Source organism: Crinia signifera, chromosome 1 (assembly GCF_055691185.1).
Source record: "Crinia signifera chromosome 1, ASM5569118v1, whole genome shotgun sequence".
In the NCBI taxonomy this organism is placed as follows: Eukaryota; Metazoa; Chordata; class Amphibia; order Anura; family Myobatrachidae; genus Crinia; species Crinia signifera.
In genome coordinates, this window is record NC_139217.1 from 341,513,451 (window position 1) to 341,538,367 (window position 24,917).

The following is a 24,917-nucleotide window of genomic DNA, read 5'->3' on the forward strand; positions in this document are numbered from 1 at the left end:
AAATTAACTACTGTCCCTAATAATTTTATTTTTAAATAATCAAATTTACTAAATTTAAATCCAAAAAATACCAAAAATCCAACCAGTGAAACTTTTTTCCTCCATAATTTGTGATCTAAAGATAAATCACAGATGCATTATTTTTAGCTCAACCTTATCATTAAGTTGCTATGCTTCTCTAATAAAGTGAAATGTGTAGACCTCTGTGAAATCCAGCCGTTATTAGTCTGTTATTTCTTTCAGAGTATTATTCTAGTATTATATTTCTGTAGTGTCTGTTTATTCAAATGTCTTATTCTGGAAAGTTACACTACATGGCCAAAAATATGGAGACACTCCCATCTACATCTGTGTGTGACTTGTGTATTTGCCCATTTAGGCTTCACCCATTGCTAACCGGTAGATCCAATCAGGTATAGATCCATGTAAGCTCCATGATCAATCTTTAGGTATGGTAAGAATAATATTGAATAGCTCATTGACTTTAAAGGTAGCATTGTCCTAGGATGCCACCATTTCAACAAAGTCAGTTTGTTTCATTGCTGTGCTGGTCAACTGTAGGTGCTACTATTGTGAAGATACAACCTATAGGGCCAACAACATCTCCAATCTCTAAACGTTACCCACAATTGCTCACCAAATAGGTCTGATTTGCCCAATCTCGGGTGTAGCATTTACTGCCGAGCTCCAGATTGGAAAGGGTTTGAGCACAATACATTGTGTGTTTAATACAGTAGGTATCATGGCCAAGCAGCATAAAATAAGCCCCAAATCGCCATGCTGAATACCCAACATCAGCTGAGCTCTTTGGAGTAACAAAATCCACATGACCATTTGTCCAACTGAATAGAGGTTTGCCAGTTGCAGGAGAATGCGTTCTGCCTAACTGCATATTGCTAACTATACAGTTTAATAGAGCAGAAATAACCATCTTGGGCATATTTTCATAGATTTGCCTGGCATAGTTCTAATTAAAGGGAGTAGCAATGCTACAACATTCAATAATAACCTTCTAAAGAAGTGTGCACTACAACTGATGAAAACCGTCTCGGGAAGGCTCTTTATATTTTACATAACAGCGCCCACACCCAAAGCAAGGCCCACCAAAAGTTATTTGCAGACATGAAAGTACACAATTGTCTTGCACAGTCCCTTCACCATGATACCGTAGAACACATTTGGGGTGAATTGGAATGCCAACTGCGAGCCAAATATACAGTAGGCCAGCATAAGTACACAAACCCCGCAGGTGCTTTGTGACTGAGATGATGCAAATTCCTTAGCCATGTTCCAAAATCTAATGGAACACCTTCGAAGAAAAGTATTACAGTAGTAATGTGGTGCCCGTGGTTTTGGCATGAAATGTTGAAGCTGAATCTCTAGTTTTGGCCATTTAGTGTACGTTACTCTTTGTCAATATTCATGGAGGTCATAAAAAGCATTGCAATTAATATTTGTCATAGATGTGTGTTCATGCATGCAATAGGCTTTATAGTGTGTCAGCTACTTTTTGTGAACCAATTTGGTTATTGTGCTATCCAATTAGCCCATTTTTTGTCTGTAATAAGGGGAAAAAAATGCATTAATATCAAGGATTTAGTTTTCCTGCCAGAAGCTGTAAAAACAAAATTCCCCATTGATGTTGGTTTCAAGCCTGATTGGATAGGTTTCTTATTTAGCATAGCAGATTCCGTTGCGCTTTACAATTGTAGACCGAGATAAAACAAACTGGGGACAACAGACAGACTTGGAGGTAGGAGGGCCCCGCTACAAGCTTACAATCTATAGGGACATAGGAGGGAAACACAAGGACAGGCACCAGTAATAGCATAGCAGTCCCACTAAGGCGCAGGTCCATAAGGGAAGCTATATAAGACACAAGTGCCTCAGAGGGTTATGCATGTGGTACTTAAATATGATAGGCTTGCCTGAAGAGGTGAGTTTTCAGGAAACATTTGAAAGTTTGTAGGCTAGTAGAGAGTCTTATTGTGTGTCAATGCTAATTCAGTACCGTCCGACAGTAAAGGACATAACCTTTTCATACAAAAAGTGAATCCCAACCAGTGTATAATAGTACAACACGACAAAAAGCTTTCTGAGTTAGCGCTTACTGTTAGACCTTTGAGTGTTCTGGCTCCAACTTTATATGACTCTTTTCCCCACACACACTTCGATTGGCCAGTTTAGAATCTTTCAAGGATAGACTCAAAACTTTTCTGTTCGAGCGTTTCACTGATATCCACTGCTAAACTTGCTTTGCGTTTTGTGCCATAGAGGCAGATGTAAAGCACAAAGTGCTTTTATAAATGTTATTAATAATAATAAATACCCTGGTTGGTATAGTGTTAACATTTTCATATATAATCGGACCTGAACAGCCAACCAGAATGTGTTTGTCTGCATCCCCAAACCATTGCAGAAATTGAACTGTTTGTAACATACTGTTGCTTGCAGTGTGGTGCGTTCTTTTGAGCTGTGGCCATGCTATCTATGTCGACAGTTATGGGATCAACCACTCTTGGTCGAAGGTGTCTAGTTAGACACCTAAAATAGTTGACGGGGTCTAGAATGACAGTGATGGGAGTGACGCAAGCAGGAGATTGATGGAGATGATGTTGTCAGTCCACACTAGTTTTTTTTGTTTTTTTAGTAGTCAGTCCCATAACTAGCGATCTACACCGCTTTGATCGCCTATCCTGTTACCCATGTGAGCAGTGTAGGTCACATACTCTATTCTTGCACAATTGAGCATTTGTGATGGGACAAGGAAGTCTGAAAGCTAATCACTTAAGTTGTTCTTATTGTACAAGTATACGTTCATTTTTCGGTGGCTGTGTATTTAAATAAGGTTCCTGATCTAAACTAGAAATGTATTGAGGCAGTTGAGAGGAAAAAAGATGGAAGGTTATTACTAGTTCTCGTGTACAAAGACTGCAGAGCTTGGAATATAGACTAATTATTAATTCACAAGTTGAATGAAGTCATCACACAAGGGAGCAGGAAAGGCACAGGCAGCAGTATATACCATTGCTTTCCTAGCATCAGTGATCCCAGTTACATACTCACATCATGGGATATATTCATCGTTAAACATAGCGGTGCTCGGACTAAGGACCTAATTCAGACTTGGTTGCAGGGCAAATTTGTTGTCAAAGTGGTCAAAACCATGTGCACTGCAAGGGGGGATCATCTGGGGAGAGATAGATTTGGGTGGGATGTGTTGAACTGAAATCTAAATTGCAGTGTAAAAATAAAGCAGCGAGTATTTACCCTGCACAGAAACAAAATAACTTACAAATCTAAAGAGAGCCTGGAGCCGGAGGTGCTGGGCATTGTGCGTAAGCAAGATCGCTTAGCGCACATCATGGCACACCCTCTCAGCACCCGTGGTGTGTGTTGAGTGATTTGCGCTCAGCAGGGTTTCTCCTATGCTTATAGGCAAAACCTAATGATCTTAGCAGGTAAACTAGTGCCAGCATGGTCTTTCCCCTGCGGTCATCAGTGGTCTCTTTCAAAGCAAACTAGTCAGATCACTTAGAAATGGGGCCGAAATCTGGTTGGTTGGAACAAAAACATGGTTATGGATGAGTGACAGTTTGTCAGTTTTCCAACATTTCCAAGCAAATGGTCAACTGTCATTTGCTCTCATCCATAACCATGTTTTTGTTCCAACCAGACAGATCTGCGTGTGTATGGCCACCGTAAGAATCAGCCACTTAGTCTGCAGTAGAGACCTAGAGAATGATGTTGACTTAGCAGGTTCATTTAAAAAAACGACAGTAAGGTGAGGATTTGTCAAATAGGCGCCTAATAAAATAATCCTCTAAAGCTCATTTGTAAAATAACTAGTCTCGGTTAAATTCTTTTTGAAAGATTAAAAGTGATTTGGATTTCCCATTTGTAAAGTGCTTGAAACAACTACAACTTCCTGGGAATGCAATAGGGTAGGAGCATACTTGCCTACTTTTGAAAACTAGTTTCAGGGAGATTGTACTTTTGCATGGGGCGCCAGTGAGGGTGGGGGGGGGGGGGGGGGGCTTGTCTTGCTCCATCCAAAGGGCATGTCTAGTTTCATAAATGGACCAGAGCCAGATTAAGTGGGGGCCCAAAGAGCCAGTGCCTCCTGTCTTATGCCCCCTACACACATGCCGATATTAAGGCATTTTCTAAGTGACGTTTCTAAATTTTGCAAAGTCGCTTAGAAAATGCCCCATACAACGGTGTGTTTGTAGAGGCTACAGCGATAGCAATGCGCTTCCCTACGTCCGATCGTCAGTCTTCTCCTCCGGCACGGTCAGCTTGCACTGTGTGTGGGCTGTCAGCGCTGTGCGCCGAGCGACAGCGCAGCAACAGAGCCGACCTAGCATAGCTAGGAAGCCTTGCTTGCTGCATCCAAAGGGCATGTCTAGTTTCATAAATGGACCAGAGCCAGATTAAGTGGGGGCCCAAAGAGCCAGTGCCTCCTGTCTTATGCCCCCTACACACATGCCGATATTAAGGCATTTTCTAAGTGACGTTTCTAAATTTTGCAAAGTCGCTTAGAAAATACCCCATACAACGGTGTGTTTGTAGAGGCTACAGCGATAGCAATGCTCTTCCCTACGTCCGATCGTCAGTCTTCTCCTCCGGCACGGTCAGCTTGCACTGTGTGTGGGCTGTCAACGCTGTGCGCCGAGCGACAGCGCAGCAACAGAGCCGACCTAGCATAGCTAAGAAGCCCTAGACACATTGGCATTTGTGTAGTGGGGCCCATTAGGGTCCCCTCTGGCCAAAGTGATATTTATTTTCTTCTCACTCAGACAATATACAGGATAATAAATGTGATGCCTGTGCAATAAACTCCAAATGCAATATAACCATACTTGCCTATTTTGTGAAAAATCATGTCAGGGAGATTGTGAATGTGGCAACTATAAGTGCAGTGGACGTATCCTGTTACAGCTGAGAGGCGCGTCATAAGTAACTTAACCCCTTCCCGACAATTGACGTACATTTACGTCATGGTCGGGAAGTACTTCCCGACACATGGCGTAAATGTACGTCATGGCTTGTAACTGTCACCGCGTCTATAGACGCGGTGACAGTTTCAACATGTCTGCTGTCCCTGACAGCAGACATGTCCGTGCATGCCCAGGGGGGGCTGCGATGCCGCCCCCCCGTCGGCGATCGCTGTGATTGGCTGTTCAGTGTGAACAGCCATTCACAGCGTTTTCCTGTGTCACCGGCGAATAACGTTCGCCGGTGACACGGGATCGGAGGTGATTGGTGCTGTAAAGTACAGCACCAATCACCGCGGGGTGTAAGGGTGACACTGGTGTCACCCCACCTCACCCCGCCCGCCCCCAAAGGCCGTGACTGGTTCGTCGGGCCGACGGACCAATCACAGCCAAGGAGGGGAATTTAAACTAACGGTGACTGCACTGCAGACGCCATTCCGGTCTGGAATAGCGTGCAGTGCGGTCACCGTGCCCAGCTGTCGCCATTTACTGACCAGAACTTTGCCAAATACTTACCTGATCCTTGCAAATACCTTGCCTGATCACTGCTTCATCACTTGTAGTGCGCTGGATGCTTCCTGGATCCTGTTACTTGTGACTTCCTGTGTTGTGAACTTGTGCTGCTGCAGTGTAATAGCGTTAGATAGAGAGAGATAGAGAGAGAGAGAGATAGAGAGAGATAGTGTCAGAGAGTGCTATATTTTGTGCTGCTGCAGTGTGATATAGTTATAGATAGAGAGATAGAGAGAGAGAGATAGAGAGAGATAGAGAGGCCTAGTGACAGAGAGTGCTATATTTTGTGCTGCTGCAGTGTGATAGTTATAGATAGAGAGATAGAGATAGAGAGAGAGAGATAGAGATAGTGACAGATTGTGCTATATATTTTTTATATAACTGACTGCTGCCCCCCCTTTTGTGCTGATCAGTATATCAGCAACTTTTTGGGGGCGCAGGTTTTTTTTTATATATATATATATATATACCTGTCGCTGCTGCTGCAGTGTCATAGAGTGATAGATAGTGAGAGATAGAGAGATAGAGAGAGATAGTGACAGAGAGTGATAGTGAGTGCTAAATTTTGTGTCTGCTGCCCCCGCCTTTTGTGCTGATCACTATATCTGAGGTGATCAGCAACTTTTTGGGGGTGCAGAGGTTTTTTTTTATATATATACCTGTCAGTTGCTGCCAGTTGCACTGTCAGTTGCACCAAAGGTTGTGCACCTGCTGCCCCTCACTGGTAATCAGTGTCGCATCACTGATCACCTTTTTTTTTTTTGTGGGTGCTGTAGGGTCTTTTTTTAATTTTTTTTTTTACACACACTGTGATTTTGTGGGTGTCCTGTGGCCACTGTGCGCTGATCAGTGACGTACATCACTGATCAGCTTTTTCGGCACAGGGTTGATCTATTTTTTTTTTTTTTTTGATCAAATTCCTGTTGCCTTTGAGCGCTGTTCAGTGACGGACGTTACTGACCAACATCTGTGCTCAATTTTTGGCGCAGGACCTTTTTTTTTTTTTTTTTTAACCCCTTCAATTTTTTTTTTTTTTAACCCCTTCAATTTTTTTTTTTTTTGTATAAAGTATTTTTTTTTTCTGCACTACATACACACTACACACTACATACCCCCCGGGTTGAAATAAAGTTTGTACCCCCCCCTACACTATACACGTGTTGAAACATTTCACTACCAGTAACACAAAAATAAAAATGGCATCCCAAATGTCATCCCAAATGTCATCCCAGTCATCCAGAAGAATGTATTCAGTGGAGGAGGCATGTGCCATGCTTGCCTCTGACTCTGACACAGCCAGTGAGGCAAGCGGGGAATTTGAAGGATTCGTCTTAAGCTTCTCTTCCTCCTCTGGTGATGAGGGACCCCCTCAAAGACGCCCCCGTAGAGCAGCTGAGACCCCCCCCCCCCCCCAATAATTGATCTCGTATGGACCCCACCACCAGACAATTTTGAGCCCCAGGTTCCTGAGTTTTTGGCCATGCCAGGAATCCAATTTGATTCCACAGGTCTCAGAGAAATTGACTTTTTCCAATTATTTTTCTCTGATGATTTTATAAATTTAATGGTGGACCAAACTAATTTATATGCCCAGCAGTTTATTGCTCAAAACCCCACGTCATCATTTGCTAGGTGGACCCCTGTAGATGCAGTAGAGATGATGACGTTTTGGGGTCTGGTGTTTCATATGGGCATAGTAAAAAAGCCAGAAATTAGGCAATATTGGAGTACAGATGTTCTGTACAGCACCCCATTTTACCGTATGGCCATGCCCCGGGCTCGATTTGAGACGATCCTTAAATTTTTGCATTACAACGATAATGCACAGTGCCCACCCAGAGATGATCCCACCTTTGACCGGCTATTCAAAGTCAGGCCGGTCATTGATCATTTCAGTGCCAAATTTGAAGACATGTACATCCCAGATAAATTCATTTGCATAGACGAGTCCCTTATACATTTTAAAGGAAGGGTTAAATTCCGCCAGTACCTTCCCAGTAAGAGGGCAAGGTAAGGCATAAAAATGTATAAGCTGTGTGAAAGCACCTCAGGGTACACTCACAGGTTTAGGGTATATGAAGGGAAGGATTCAAGAATTGAACCGCCAGAATGCCCCCCCTCCCTCGTAGGTGTTAGTGGAAAAATTGTCTGGGATTTAGTGCACCCCTTCCTGGATAAAGGTTATCACCTCTATGTGGATAACTTTTACACTAGCATCCCCCTGTTTAAGGCCCTTGGTTCAAGAGGTACAGCAGCTTGCGGTACTGTGCGCAAGAACCAAAGAGGCCTCCCAAAAACGCACATTGCCTAAGTAATGAGAAGGGGTGAAAGCAGGGGAATATGCACCGAAAATATGTTGTTGGTCAAATATAAGGACAAGAGGGATGTCCTTATACTGACAACAATTCACGGAGACAGTACCACCTCCGTCCCTGTACGAGGTACCAGTACCCACACCTCAAAACCTAATTGTATCCTGGATTACAATAGGTACATGGGCGGAGTGGATCTTTCAGATCAGGTACTGAAGCCGTACAGTGCCCTGCGGAAAACAAAAATCTGGTACAAGAAGCTGGCCGTGTATATCATCCAGATGGCACTGTATAACGCTTACGTGCTATTCCGTTCTACCGGCCAGAGGGGGACATTTATGCACTTTCAAGAGGAAGTCATAAAGGGCCTAATATTTGGGAACCAGCAGACAGAGGGCCCCAGTACTTCTAGTACTGGCCCCCGTATTGTACCAGGGCAGCATTTTCCTGATGAAATCCCCTCCACTGGAAAAAAGGGCAGGACACAAAAAAGGTGCAAAGTTTGCTATAAAAAGGGAATAAGAAAGCAAACTATTTTCCAGTGTGACACTTGCCCCGACAAACCCGGCCTATGTATAAAGGAGTGTTTTAAAATATACCACACATCTATGGATTATTAGGTTCATAATTTCACCATGCTTCGGGGGTCTTGCTAATGCCACATAGCACCCACCATTCATTCCACCAGAATCTGAGCCGCAAAATCCAAAAATCACTCCTTCCCTTCTGAGTCCTGCCATGCACCCAACTGGTATTTTTTGGTCACATGTGAGGCATTGCCGTACTCGGGAGAAATTGGGGCACAGATTTTGGGGTGCTTTTTCTCCTTCATACCTTCTGAAAATGAAAAATTTTGAGCCAGAACTGCATTTTTGTGTAAAAAAATGTAATTTTTCATTTTCACTGCCCACTTGTATCAAAATTGGTGAAACCCCTGGGGGTTTGAAATGTACACTATACCCCTAGATGAATTCCCTGAGGGGTGTAGTTTGCAAAATGGGGTCACTTGTGGGGGGGTTCCACTGTATTGGTGCTTTGGGGGTCTTGCTAATGCGACATAGCACCCACCATCATTCCACCAGAATTTGTGCTGCAAAATCCAAATATCACTCCTTCCCTTCTGAGTCCTGCCACTTTTTGGTCACACATGAGGCATTGCCGTACTCGGAAGAAATTGGGGCACAGATTTTGGGGTGCTTTGTCTCCTTCATACCTTCTGAAAATGAAAAATTTTGAGCCAGAACTGCATTTTTGTGTAAAAAAATGTAATTTTTCATTTTCACTGCCCACTTGTATCAAAATTGGTGAAACCCCTGGGGGTTTGAAATGTACACTATACCCCTAGATGAATTCCCTGAGGGGTGTAGTTTGCAAAATGGGGTCACTTGTGAGGGGGTTCCACTGTATTGGTGCTTTGGGGGTCTTGCTAATGCGACATAGCACCCACCAAAATTCCACCAGAATTTGTGCTGCAAAATCCAAATATCACTCCTTCCCTTCTGAGTCCTGCCACTTTTTGGTCACACATGAGGCATTGCCGTACTCGGGAGAAATTGGGGCACAGATTTTGGGGTGCTTTGTCTCCTTCATACCTTCTGAAAATGAAAAATTCTGAGCCAGAACTGCATTTTTGTGTAAAAAAATGTAATTTTTCATTTTCACTGCCCACTCGTATCAAAATTGGTGAAACCCCTGGGGGTTTGAAATGTACACTATACCCCTAGATGAATTCCCTGAGGGGTGTAGTTTGCAAAATGGGGTCACTTGTGGGGGGGTTCCACTGTATTGGTGCTTGGGGGGTCTTGCTAATGCGACATAGCACCCACCAAAATTCCACCAGAATCTGAGCTGCAAAATCCAAAAATCACTCCTTCCCTTCTGAGTCCTGCCATGCACCCAACTGGTATTTTTTTGTCACATGTGAGGCATTGCCGTACTCGGGAGAAATTGGGGCACAGATTTTGGGGTGCTTTTTCTCCTTCATACCTTCTGAAAATGAAAAATTTTGAGCCAGAACTGCATTTTTGTGTAAAAAAATGTAATTTTTCATTTTCACTGCCCACTTGTATCAAAATTGGTGAAACCCCTGGGGGTTTGAAATGTACACTATACCCCTAGATGAATTCCCTGAGGGGTGTAGTTTGCAAAATGGGGTCACTTGTGGGGGGCTTCCACTGTATTGGTGCTTTGGGGGTCTTGCTAATGCGACATAGCACCCACCAAAATTCCACCAGAATCTGAGCTGCAAAATCCAAAAATCACTCCTTCCCTTCTGAGTCCTGCCATGCACCCAACTGGTATTTTTTGGTCACATGTGAGGCATTGCCGTACTCGGGAGAAATTGGGGCACAGATTTTGGGGTGCTTTTTCTCCTTCATACCTTCTGAAAATGAAAAATTTTGAGCCAGAACTGCATTTTTGTGTAAAAAAATGTAATTTTTCATTTTCACTGCCCACTTGTATCAAAATTGGTGAAACCCCTGGGGGTTTGAAATGTACACTATACCCCTAGATGAATTCCCTGAGGGGTGTAGTTTGCAAAATGGGGTCACTTGTGGGGGGCTTCCACTGTATTGGTGCTTTGGGGGTCTTGCTAATGCGACATAGCACCCACCAAAATTCCACCAGAATCTGAGCTGCAAAATCCAAAAATCACTCCTTCCCTTCTGAGTCCTGCCATGCACCCAACTGGTATTTTTTGGTCACATGTGAGGCATTGCCGTACTCGGGAGAAATTGGGGCACAGATTTTGGGGTGCTTTTTCTCCTTCATACCTTCTTAAAATGAAAAATTTTGAGCCAGAACTGCATTTTTGTGTAAAAAAATGTAATTTTTCATTTTCACTGCCCACTTGTATCAAAATTGGTGAAACCCCTGGGGGTTTGAAATGTACACTATACCCCTAGATGAATTCCCTGAGGGGTGTAGTTTGCAAAATGGGGTCACTTGTGGGGGGGTTCCACTGTATTGGTGCTTTGGGGGTCTTGCTAATGCGACATAGCACCCACCAACATTCCACCACCAAAAATCACTCCTTCCCTTCTGAGTCCTGCCATGCACCCAACTGGTATTTTTTGGTCACATATGAGGCATTGCCATACTCGGGAGAAATTGGGACACAGATTTTGGGGTGCTTTTTCTCCTTCATACCTTATGAAAATGAAAAATTTTGAGCCAGAACTGCATTTTTGTGTAAAAAAAATGTAATTTTTCATTTTCACTGCCCAGTTGTACCACAATTGGTGAAACCCCTGGGGGTTTGAAATGTACACTATACCCCTAGATGAATTCCCTGAGGGGTGTAGTTTGCAAAATGGGGTCACTTGTGGGGGGGTTCCTAAATTTTAGCATCTTATGGTGCCTAGAAACCTACATGGTGCCTAAAAAATAATCTCATAAAAAGGAGGCTCCAAAATCAAGTAGGTGCTCCTTCTATTATGAAGCCTGTGGTTTGGTCAACGTGCACACTAGGGCCACATATAGGATATTTATGAAAACAAAAGAATTGGGGGAATCAATTTTTAGTCACATTTCTCTAGTAAAATGTACTGTGTTCCTTAGAAAAATGTATTAAAATTGCAAATCTGCAAAAAAAATGAAATTTTGAAATTTCACCTACACTTTGTTTTAATTCCTGTGAAACACCTAAAGGGTTAACAAACTTCCAAAATGCTGTTTTGAATACTGTGAGGGGTGCAGTTTTTGAAATGGCATCATTTATGGGGGTGTCTCACATACAAGTCCCTCAAAGTCACATCAGAACTGAACTGGTCCCTAAAAAAATCAGTGTTTGAAATTTTCTTGAAAATTTGAGAATTTGCTATTCATATTGTAAGCCTCCTAGTGTCCAAAAAAATGAAAAGGAAGTTGAAATAATGATGGAAACATAAAGTAGACATATGGTCTATGTTAGTTATTAACTATTTTGAGTGGTATGATTATTTGTCTCACAAGCAGAAAATTTAACATTTTGCAAATTGCTAAATTTTCCATTTTTTTACGACATTTTGGTATTTTTCACAAAAAAACACAGACTGTATCGACCCAAATTTACCACTAATTTGAAGTACAATGTGTCACGAAAAAACAATCTCAAAATCACTGGGATAAGTAAAAGCAAAAAAAAGTTATCCCCACTTAAGTGATACATGTCAGATTTGAAAAAAAGGGCTCTGTCAGGAACGCAAAAACTGGCTCTGTCAGGAAGGGGTTAAGGCCCATACACAACCTGACTAGATAACTGTGAAATTAAGCAGGGACCGCTCTGCATGTATACCCCCAGGTGACTGCGATGCATGGTCCTGCGCATCACTATTGCCTGACTAGATCTTGACTGCATGTGGTCAAAGTGTAGTCAGATCACCGGTCTTCTAAGCAGAGAACACTGGTGAGCACAGTTCGCTCAGCACACATCACTGGTGCATTGCATGTGTGTCAGCAATGTGTGGTGAGTGATTTGTTGGTTAAGCACGTCACTCAGCAGGGTGGCGGACGGGGTCCCGACAGTCGAGTTCCCAACGGCCACCCGCTATTTTCCCTCGTGGGGGTCCATGACCCCCATAGAGGGAGAATAGAATAGGTGGCGAGCACAGCGATGCGTGGCCAGCGTGGCGAGCGCAGCGAGCCCGCAAGGGGCTTTGTTGCACTCACCATGCTGTCTGGGTCTGGCCAGTTGGGATAATGACTGTCGGGATCCCAACTGTCAGACCCCTATACCACACCCACTCAGCATGGGACTCCTGTTGTCCCATGTATACATTTACATCCAAATGTAGATGAGCCCCAAAGCAGTCGGTAAGATATACTGTACTAGTTTTAGAATAGGCACTGATACATGTCAGGGCTTGTTCCTGTATTGTGTTCTACACGTGGTTCCATATAAGTGACCACGAGAAACCATATTCAAAATATGTGCTTTATAACCAATGCAGGGAAATGCCGTGATGATTCCGTTTGAATGTATATAGCTCTGATTATTATTATTACACCTTTTTGCATCTTTCAGGGAGAGAGTCTTCTGCAGAAGGCAGTAGGGTAGACAACTATGGGTAGGAATTTTGTAAAAGTGGTGATATTTACAGCAGTAAGGGAAACCTTTATTTGCATTTAAAAATTTTCCCCAGCTGCAAGTCACAATAAATCCACACTCTTGCAAACTCCTAACCCTTTTGGTCCTGGGAGTGACTAGAACTTTGTGGACCCCATAGCAAAACCGTAACCCCCTTTCTTCTCACTAAATTGCCCCTTAGGAGGGCAGAAGAAAGAGTGAAGGGAGTGAGAGACAAAATGGGTGTCAAGGAAAGAGAGAAAAGGGGGTACTTGTATATTAGCAGGGCGCCCACTAAACAAATTGCTTAGTGGGTGATTCTGCGTAAGAAAAGCGCATTGCATGGGCCGTTTTAGTGCCGTGTGATGCGATTTTCTATGTAATTTATTCACTGCTCTCTTGGCCCCCGCGGATCGCACCGCACGCAAAATCGCATGCGATGCCATTTACTTTACTATACACTTCTATGAGATGCAATGAGATTTAGGCACCCCCCCGCTATCCACGCCACCCCCAAGCGTGGCGAGCGCAGTGGAACGCATCCTCCCAACCTTTTCATACCCCCCTCCCCTATCCACGTCGGCGTGGAGTTGACTTTATATAGCGCAGCGAGCCACTGAGCCCAAAGCGTGGCGAGGGGACGTGGAATACATGTAAAGTACTATATAAAACCAACTCCATGCCAACGCGGGGCTCGCCACGCTTCGGGTGGTGTGGATAGTGGGGGGGGGGGGGGGGGGGCTAAAACCTCATTGTATGTCATACAAGTGTATAGTACATTTTAAGGGCATCACACCCTATAAATCGCATGCGATTTTGCGTGAGGTGCGATTGCATGTGATGCGATGCGATCCACCAGTGCCAAGAGAGCAGTGAATAAATTACATAGGAAAATCGCACGGCACTAAAACGGCCCATGCGATGCGATTTCCCTACGCTAGCGTACGTATGCTAATTGGGACACCCTGCAAATACACAAGTACCGAAAAATGAGGTCATGGAGAGAGAGAGAACTTGAGGGAATGATAGAGAGGAGCAATAAAGAGAGGGTGTCATGTAGAGAGAGGGGGAGGAGCAAGGGAGAGGGCGGGGTGCAAGCAGGAGAGAGACAAAATGTCAGGAAAGGGGAGAGCGAGAGAGACAGGAGCATGAGTGTCAGGGAGAGAAAGGGGTAGAGACAGGCAGTGAGAGAGACAGCACCAAGTAGAGAGAGAGAGGGAGGGTGAAGAGCATGAAAGACAGGTGGGTGAGAAATAGAGGTGAGGGAGGATGGGGGAGCAGGGGTTTGAAAGGGTTGTGACAGGCATCCCTCTTAATCCTCCACAGTACAGATAGCACTGTGTACCTGTGGCAGTAGCATTACCTCCACACTCTATAGTTACGGGTGTGGTATGCGGCTTAGACAGTTGGTATTTCGGCTGTCACTATACTGACATTAGAATCCTGACCATCTGTACTCCGCCATGGGGGTGAGCACAGAGATGCCCCTTGTGTGTTCTCAGCACTTGCCCCGTTGTGGGCTTGGTTTTATCCTCCCTCTATGGGGATTGTGGACCCTTACGAGGTAGACTAGCCCCTGTAAGTCAAGATCATGACTGTTGGGCATTTTACAGTCGGGATTCTGATGTCTGTGTACTGACAGTCTGAATCCCGGCAGTCGGAACGTCATCCGACACCCTATAGTTACCTCACTTCTTTTGGTCTTGCCTGGGTTGTAGGTGAATTATCATTCCTACAATCACATCTACCAGAATTCAGGTCTGCGATGTTACAAGGGATAACCAAGCAGGGGAATGACCTGAAGTACTGGGTAGTGTACAGCTGGCGCGCAGAGCTGGAAGTGCTGTCAATAGATTAAGACATAATAAAGTACAGTATATTGGATGAAATGGGAAATTAGTATGCGCTCACTGCTTCAATTTGATTATTATGTAGGTTAACAAGGGGTTAAGATTGCAAACATTGTATGTTCTACATATAACCTTTCTCTGTAAAGAGCTGCAGAATGTGTGTGCTAAATAATTTACTGTTAATAAATAATAAAAAATGTATACGTAATAATATACTACTGTAAAGTTGGGTACACATTAGATGATTTTTGTGAATGATTTTGCCGATTACATAAATACAGGTCAGAAACCCAAAATATTCAAATCGCCCAGTGTGTACACAACGGTCGCTGATGACCTCCTCCATCAGTGCTGCATGCAACGCATTCGGAGGACATCTCTAGCAGCATGTCCCCTAGTGTTGCTCCATTACTCCCTGCATAGGCAAATGTGCTTATACTTACTTATGCCGGGTCCCGTCTACTGTGATGATGCGCTGGGTACACATAATCTAATGTGAGCCCAGCTTAAGTTGTAAATGCTCAATATAATGTATGTTCCCTAAACTTGCCAAAATGACTTTAAAATATAAAATTGTTTACAAGAATAAGAGGAACATCCATTTTTATTCTAAAAACTATTATTTTGTTTTTATTTTCTTACTAATGTGTATGTGTATTTGTATCTTTTCAGGATCATATAAAGCAGTGTTTCTCAAGATCCTCTACATCCACCAAGGATACAGACTCGATTGTGCAAGAACCTGAGAGACAATATGGTACATGGAGCCAGGACAAGCAACATAGCGAGGGCAGGTGAGATATTATGTCCTTCTAAAATAGGTTTGAAATATGGATGCTTATTACAATTGAGCGTAATGAGGCCTACACACGGGGAGAGTTTGCTGAGCGATCTGGTATATTGTAGATCGCTCAGCACACAGCGATGTGTCAGCGATGTGTTGCTGAGTGATCTGTTCTCCGGTGAGAACACTGGCCCTGACTGGCGATCCAACTCGATTTATCCAGTATGCTGGATCCTAATCGCTGAGCGATAGCGACGCGCTGGGCCACGCATCGCTGTGGTCGCTATACACGGACGATCGCTAGATTGCTTAGAAAATGCCCTGAAATCGCCCCGTGTGTAGGCCCTATAAAGCTTATGGTGTAGTAGTATTATAGATCACTGCTCGTTAAATGCTAGTGTCCTCAATTGAAAGAACAATACTATGGGTGAGATTTAATAGGATGAGAGATTCAGAAAGTGAGAGATTTGGGAAGAAATTTCCAGTTTTTTTTAAAGCGGCAATCATTTACACTGCAAAATCAAACTAATGTTGCAGTGTAAAATGATTTCCGCTTTAAAAAATCTTCCCAAATCTCTCACTTTCTGAATCTCTCATCCTATTAAATCTCACCCTATATGTCTCTGATACGCCATTGACATTATTTAGCATTAACCTTTTGTTGACTTATTTAACTGATGAGCCTGTTAATGAATACTGCATTCTACCTTAAAACCTTTTGTGAGGCTGACACCTAATTAAACATTCCGGATTTCATACAATACATTTGGAACCTGGCTAAAAAAAAGGATTCACTGTATAATCTTTGTTAACAATCATAATAGCCGAACTTGCAGTTCAAGTGAAATGTGTAAGCAGATAAGGTTTACCGTACTTTAAGAACATCACATCAATATTTTAGCAGCTGGGAATGGATGATTCATTGTCTGCAATGTCCAGCAGTGATCCCAGCAGACAGCCACCAAATTTTATAGTGACGTCGCTTTACGCATTTCAAGCTATTTTGGCTTTCAACCAAGAGCATGACTGGGTGGATCATCTGTATAATTCAAGGATGCTGGATACTGCAGTGTTAGCATTATAGAACTTTCATTAAAATCACATTTTTCTGTTACAAGGATGAGTAAGGGTTTTTGCACATCACAACAGAGCAGCAGTGAGAGGCCTGAAGGAGCAGTATGAGACAGACATAACGGGAGAATTGTGAGGTGGGATGTGGCAGCGGGAGATGCCAAGGGAGCAGTTTGAGCTTGGGAGGGGGAGGGGCGAGACTGCGCTGTGAGGCGGCAGTGTGCAGCGTGAGGGGAGAAGTGAACTGCTGGTGACTAATGATGGGAGCAAGGTGAGTTGTGAAGGGTGAAATTAGCTTCCTGGTGAGCACTTAAGTGAGATTTGGGTCGTTGTGAGCTCTGAAGGGGGTAGTACGCTGCAATGAGGTATGAGTGGGCAGTGACATGTCTTGGGTGGTTTGAGATATGGGTGGGTGGGTGGGGGGAGGGAGTGAGCTGCAAGGTGATATGAGACATCGTGAGCTGTGGAGAAGTAAGTTGTGATAGTACAAGTATGAGTTATGGAGGCCGGGAGCGGTGTTTGCTTTGTATGGGGGCACTAAGTTCTTAAGGGAGCATTGGGTAGATGTATTAAGTCTGATACTGTGGAATGTAGGTTTAATACATCTTCCCCTGTGTAGGATGTGATGGGGCATTTAGTGACGGGAAGGCAGTAAGACATGGAGGGAACTGGCAATGAGAGAACGATGGATGGTGTAATTAGACCGCTATGGAGAAGGCAGTCATACATATGTGCAGGGATCTGCAGGGCCGGATAAAGAATGGGCCTCCAGGCCCACTCGCCAGGGCTTTCCAACGAGCTAGCCCCCCCGGGAAGCGGAGATACCCCATAAGATCACATGGGACCTGCTAATTCTGACCCCACCCAGTTCCAACGGTTGCCAGTTCCCCTTTTGGCACCACAGAAGCTCGAGGTTGATCTCCGTCGATTGATTGACGTAGGTTGATCGCTGGGCCTTCAATCTGATACCAGGCTGGTCCATATGGGTTTATTGGTTCTATAGATATTGCGGGTAAACCAGTTTGACGGGCCAAAATCATTCGAAGCCCACATGTAAATGGGTCATTTGGTTCTGAAGATATAGCTGGTTGTTTAAAGGGGGGTGGTTTTCTCTTCCCCTCTCACCAGAAAATGCAGGGACTAGGCTGATGTAAAAGGGGCCAGCCCGGGAATGTCCCTGCATGATCCTGGGACCATATTCCCAAGCAAGTCCCTGCATTTTCTGGTGTGAAAGGGGTATTATTTCAAATAGCCGGGACCTGCAGTGCTCTGAATACAGCCGGGCAGCCCCCTGCTCTTTGCCCGGCTGTCAATGGCTGTCACTTCTGCCCGGCAACAGCTGTCGCCCAGTTACCGCAAGCATGTATTCCCCCTTGGCAATGAGCATGTAATCCCACATGGCAATGAGCATGGAACCCGTGGCAATGAGCATGTAGGTAGGTAAGCTGTAATGTGTATTGATCTGTGGCGCTCTTTATTTGTACTGTATTTTTGTTATTTATTCAATGTTATGCCAAGCGTTGTCTCCCTGTATTGTTCCTTTGTACGGCGCTGCGAAACACTTGTGACGCCTTATAAATAAAATTATAATAATAGGTAAGCAGCACTTATGTAGCATAATTTTTAATAGACATTATGGTGCTTGGCATAATACGTAATGGACATTATGGTGTGTGGCTGAACATGTAATAGGCATTATAGTGTACATTTTTAATGTGCACCTTTAGCGTGCAATGCCCCTGTTTATGAAGCATATTGTGCATTATTGCTCAATCTGTTTGGTATAGTGTGTATTTTGGCTCAATTCATGTGGCAAAATGTGAATTTTGCATTAATCTGTGTGGCATAACGTGAATTTTGACTCAATCCGTGTACCATAGTGTGAATTTTGGCTCAGTCGGTGTGAATTTTGGCTCATTCCATGTGGCTCATTCAGTAAGAGGCAAGAACAATATAAGGGGGTTACTATTGTGTTGCATTATTTGTATACGGGGTATATGGTGTGGTAAACTTAGATGACCACATAAAAGGTGCTGAAATGTTGTCTACCAAGTTACAATTTTCAGTATTTTGTTTATGACTGGAATGCCACCCTCCCAGCAAGTATCTTAGGACATCGGCATCCTGCGGGTGCACCTTTGGAGGTCACCCGCCAATATATCTCCCTGCATTTTTCCTATGCCAGCCCTCTGCCTTTTCCAGGCATATATATTTAGTTGAAAGTATTTACACAAATAGAGACACACCCATGAGCAGAACACTGGTCACACTCCCCACATTATTAGGTGCTGGCCACAACCCCTATTATTGCGTATAATAGGCCGTTAATCATTTTCAGCTTCAGGCCCATTTAGACCTTAATCTGGCACTGGGGATCTGGCAGATTTAACCAAGTCGTACAGGACCTGGCTCGAGGATTAGGGATGTTTGTCGCAAATGCAGCAATAGTGTGTAAGGACACAACTGTAGCTTTAAGCATGTGTGTAGTGTGGCTATTATAATGCAGCATATTTAAAAAGCCTGCGGCAAAGGGCATTTCTATTCTGCTGCTGGTATCATTTGCTAGTAATGAGAGATATATAAAACATAGGTAAAGAACCAGTCATAGTGCAATGTTAAGAAAGTCAGTGGTCTAGAACTACAATGTGACTCTCCATCACATTTATGCCAACTGAATCTCCTTCCTCTTCTGGTGTTGTATAAATGTTTTGTGTTCTCATAGTTCTCCAGTCCCCCAGAGTAGTTGTGTGCCCTGTAGTTTCCTTTGGCATCAGGCTTGCTGCTTGAAACAGAGCCAGGACACGTGTTCCCCATGTCAACAGAAGTTGTGGTGGCAGCTGCTAACAAGGAGATGGCACAGGAGCACATATTATTGAAAGGGTATCTTCTAAAATAAACATCTTTGCTATGAGTGTGCTTTCGATTTTCACTCAATTAAATAAAGTTATAAAAACATATTTACCTGTTTATGAAAACAATGTGAAATAACATCTGCATTCTGTAAAGTTTGGATGTTCTTTTCCTGCAGTGGTTTATTATCTCAACAGAGAAAGCAATATTGCGGAACTTGTACAGTATCTTTCTCAGCCATGCACATGTGACTCACTGCTGTGGGTAAATACACATGTATTTTACAACATTGGCAAGTGACTATATTGTTCATGTGGTTACCAATCTATTCGCCAACATGTAGAAGAACTTATTCATTTGTTACACTTGGAAGCCACAACATTATATAACCACACTCCATGCCATGGCCTGTAAAAGTAACTGCATGTACACACACACACACACACACACACATATTGTGTAGGTCTCGGATCAGCACTCACCTTGAAAAATAAACTGTTGTTTTGGAATGTTGGGAGAGTTTGAGTGCCATGCTTTATTACATTGATTTTCTACTAAGCTCTATTGAGTGCTGCTGCATTTGTCGTGTTGTATGTATGTATGTATGTATGTATGTATGTATGTGTGTGTGTGTGTATATGTGTAAAAGTTATGTGAAGTGGTTAAAATCATATTCATAAGGTGTATTGAAACCAATTGGAATAACCACAGATAACATTCCTCCCAACTGTCCCACTTACCGCGGGAGCGTCCCGATATTTTGGGACATTCCCGCGTTCCTCCCGCCGCCGGCAGTGTCCCGCGGTGGGGGGGGGGGCAGTGGGGAGTCCCCCCCTGTAGTCCGTGAATAGACGCTGTGCGCATGCGCTCAGCGTCTATTCTTGCAGGCAGGGGGGCTGGGGGCTAGCCAGCAGCTCATAGAGCTGCTGGGCATGCCCCACAGCGGCTAAAAACGGGGGCGTGGCCTCGTGGCAGTGCCGCGATTATAGACCATGCCCCCTTCTCGATAGGCCACGCCCCCCCCCCCCCCCCCCCCCAAAAAAATAATAATAATAATCGCCGCGCGTCAGAGGCGTGCACCCTGTCCCGACCCGGCACATCCAAAAGTTGGGAGGTATGAGATAACATGGGTGTGATATACCTGTACTATACTTATAATATCTGTGCCTTAGCTGACTGTGATCTCCTATATTGGTGCAGTGCTATATTTGCTGAGTGCAAAGTAAAAAATGCATAATAATGGAAATGCTGTTATAGCCGTTTGCACACGGCTGTTCTTCGTTCTTCTTGTTTTTCCTAGGAGAACGGAAATATTGGAGCAGAAAGGGGACAGCCCATATATTTCTTGCTCTGTCCTTGTTCCCTCATCAGAACCTCTGCAGATTATGTGTGCTCTGTCACTCTATCTTTCTATGCAGGCGACTATCTGGCTCTCCTCCGTTATCGTGTCCAAAACTGGAACAGAGCTGAGAAGAAACTAAGAATAGCCACTCACTTGTGTCTTATGCTCGATTTTAATTTTGTAATTTTTTTAAAGTACAATGTGTAGAAAGATATGAAAGCAAAATAATAATACAGTTGGTCAATCATACCTTTTCTTTGTAATCATCATGACTTGGTAACATGTCACATATACCACTTGAGCTTTGGGTACTTATGTAGTATCTGGGCGTCCGATTTTGTGATTGTATGCCTTACCTTAAGGCATACAATCAGATGCGATGCGATTCGATGCGATTTTGCATAGGATTCAATGTTAAGAAGGTCCTGTTCATTTCCCCACTATCCAAGTGGGCATAGAGTTGATTTTATATAGCGTGGCGAGCGCAGCGAGCCACCGAGCCCGAAGCGTGGCGAGCGAACGCATATTTCTTAAAAAGTATTCTGTGTCCCCTCCCGGGGCTCGCTACGCTCGCCACGCTTCGGGCTCGGTGGCTCGCTACGCTCGCCACAGGTTTATATCCAACTCCATGCCCACTTGGATAGTGGGGAAAGGAAAAGGACCCCTTTTTCCCATTGAATTCTATGTTAAAATGGACTCAGACCATTTTAACATTGAATCCTATGGAAAAATCTTGACCATCGCATCGCATACGATTTGGTCGCATGCGATGCGATGCGATCCGATCCGATTTCTAAATCGGACGCCCAGATACTACATAAGTACCGAGCTTTGTAAGGGGTGCCAGATGATGTCCTGACAGTTGGGATTTCGACGGTACAAAGACATCCTATATATCTCAACTGTAAATGCACGACAGTCGGGATCCTGACTGACCGGGGCTATTCTCCCTTGTTGGGGGCTCACAACTCCCATAAAGTGAGAAGAGAACCTGTGGCGAGTCACCGAGCCCGCAGCGTGGTGATTGCAGCAAGCCCACAAGGGCTTCTCTGCACTCGCCCCACCTGTCAGAGTACCGGCAGTCAGATTCCGATGTGGGGAAAATGACTGTTGGAATTCCGACTGTTGGAGCCGCATATCACACCCCTTTTTAAGTTGATGCTAAAGCAGCTTAGTTACTTAGTTTGTAGGAAATGTAATCCTAATAAGGTACAAGTAAAGCAGTAAGAGAGCTCAAGAAATATAATTACTATTATTTCATATATGATCTCGGTTTAGCCCACAAAAAGACCTAGCCCTCAATTTTGGATAAACGTGGATGGGTCTGCTCATGATATCCGCCATATCCAATTTAAAAAAATAAATAACCTCTAGAAAAATAAATCTAAACAATTGTTACCAACCAGTTTGGTAGTCTACCCTTCTCCTCGTGTCCTCCCCTCTATCTCTGCACTGGCAAGAGGGTAGCTGGAAATGCAATGTGCTGCTGGGAGATGTTGTTCTACCAGCTGCTGCGTCCCAGGGTCACACACACACACATCATATCCCTTAGATGTGCTTTGGGGGCTTCTTTAGAAATTAAAGTGTCTCATTTTGTCTCCTTACAATTGAATAGAAAAAGTGTTTTTTTTTTCTTTTTTTAATTTCCTGTGGTCAATTTTTGGATGTGCTTCAGTTTTTTTGGGTGCGGCAATAATTATTGGCTGCCAGTTCTATTGTTTACGGTGCCCATTAATTGTATGCAGTGTTTTCACACATTTCTTCTCGCAACCTCTGGAGGCTACAAGTAGAAAGAGTGGCACCCACGGCACTTGCGCCTGTTTAGATCAACGTTTAGAAACATAGAATTTGATGGCAGATAAACATTTGGCCCATCAAGTCTGCCCATAAAGAAAATGGTCCATCAGGTGCTAGAGACTGATTAAGCCTTGGGGGTGCCTGGGTTAAGAAGTAAAGACAGTGGGGCTCTGGCGGAAGGGGTAGAGTGTATATTGGTAAGACAAAATGATCTCTAGCTGGACTTCCCTCTTAATATATGATGGTGTCACCTATGTTGAACCATTTAATTCATATGAAAGGTGTTTCTGCAATTCTAACTTAAGAAGGAAGGGTACTCTTTACCTAGAAGGGCGCCAACGATCAAAATCGTGGTCATCGCGGGTAAAAATCGCGGTGATCGCGGTCATCGCGGGCATCGCGGGTAAAATTGGATGGTCGCGATGCCCGCGATGACCGCGATCACCGCGATTTTCCCATAGGGAACAATGTTAAAAAAGCTGATTGACCGCGATTTCACTGTTAAATGGCTCAATTGACCCGATTTGGCCATATTAACCCTGAATTAGGCCCAATTAACCCTTAAATGTCCCCCCCAATTTTTGACGCCACCCCACGATCCACGCCAACCCGAAGCGTGGCGAGCGCAGCGAGCCCGCGAGGGGCGGCGGTACGCGTCCTACGACCTTTTCATGCCCTACTATCCACGTCGGCGTGGAGTTGAGAATAGAATAGTGTGGCGAGCGCAGCGAGCCACCGAGCCCGAAGCGTGGCGAGCGCAGCGAGCCCCGCGAGGGGACGCGGAGTCCTTCACAGTTATACGCGTCCCCTCGCGGGCTTCACAGGTGTCCGCGTGGCCACGGACACCTGTGAAGCCCGCGAGGGGACGCGTTTACCTGTGAAGGTATCCGCGTCCCCTCGCGGGGCTCGCTGCGCTCGCCACGCTTCGGGCTCGGTGGCTCGCTGCGCTCGCCACACTATTCTATTCTCAACTCCACGCCGACGTGGATAGTAGGGCATGAAAAGGTCGGAGGACGCGTACCGCCGCCCCTCGCGGGCTCGCTGCGCTCGCCACGCTTCGGGTTGGCGTGGATGGTGTGGTGGCGTAAAAAATTTTGGGGGACATTTAAGGGTTAATGGGCTCTGTGGCCCATTTAACATTGATTTCTATGGGCAAATCGGGTGGATTGAGGCATTTAACACTAAAATCGGGTCCATCGCGGCTTTTAACATTGCTTCCTATGGGAAATCGGGAGCATCGCGTCGCGGGCATCGCGGGTACGTTTATGGCCGGCCGCGACCGACGCGATTTTTCAGGTTTAACATGGTTTTCAATGGGAAAATCGCGGGCATCGCGTCGGTCGCGTCGCGGGCAGGCATAAATGTACCCGCGATGCCCGCGACGGGCGCCGTACTAAGTAAAGAGTACCGAAGGAAGTCCAGGTAGAGAGCATCTGTCCATTCTGGAATGGGTCATGACGGGCTGTATGGATTGTGTATATTTAAACCATTTGTGTTTATTAGATTAATAGAATGACTGACTGTACTGTTTATAGCCCCACCTAATTGAAAAACAACCATTTTATAACATTGCCTTTAGTGGAAGAAAGACAAATTAAACAACCTTAAAATACACATTAAAATAAAATCTATAATTGATCTGGTCACCTGCAGTATTGTTTTTCTCATGCATGACCAACTAATCTCCTACTCCCCCCCCCCCCCCCCCCCCCGACCATACTGTGTTATCTACTGTAAAATAGTATCAGTTGAACATGTATAATTACCATGGCATAGAAGTACCAGTTTTAATTTTGTTATGTTAACTAATGCATAACATATTTGTGTTATTAGTACATGCAATGTTGTTTATAGAGTATTTCTTATCCTGGGACATAGCACAGCTCATCTTAAAATGGGCACGCTGTAAGATAATTGATGCCAATCTAGTAAACTCTTGGAGCAATTATTAGATTGGTGCGCACCCAAACACACTGAGCAAATTTTGCAACGGGATCAGGAGGTTGGGAATGAGTTCTTTCATTCTTCTGATTGGACAGTTGTAGGGGGTGCAACTGCCCTAAAGCTCCTGCAAACACACTATGCAATTATTGGGCCAGTTAGCCAGTTAAGTGTGTACTAGTTTTAGCTCTCTTCATACAGTAATTGGGCATGTTTGACTGGCACTGGCAACTTTGTTAAACAATTCTGTTTGACTCAGGCCTACACATTCAATGGCTTTCTTGTAGTTTTTTAAATACAAATCTCAGCATGATTTGCCAAATAGTTTACAGTTTACAGATTGACCAGTCCAGGTCCAGATTATTCAACTGCCATGGTGGAAAAGAAAACCCCCCAAAAAAACAAAAGCGACA

The 24,917-nt window shown here is 44.3% G+C and overlaps 1 protein-coding gene across 1 annotated transcript in view; it reads left to right on the forward strand.

Annotated features, from left to right (window-relative positions):
* KIAA1671 (KIAA1671 ortholog) overlaps window positions 1-24,917 on the forward strand; it is a 195,310-nt gene that overhangs the window by 133,423 nt on the left and 36,970 nt on the right. Inside the window, exon 6 of the mRNA XM_083146381.1 lies at window positions 15,392-15,513. Within this exon, the coding sequence (XP_083002507.1) occupies window positions 15,392-15,513 (122 nt within the window). The remainder of the gene's footprint in view (window positions 1-15,391; window positions 15,514-24,917) is intronic.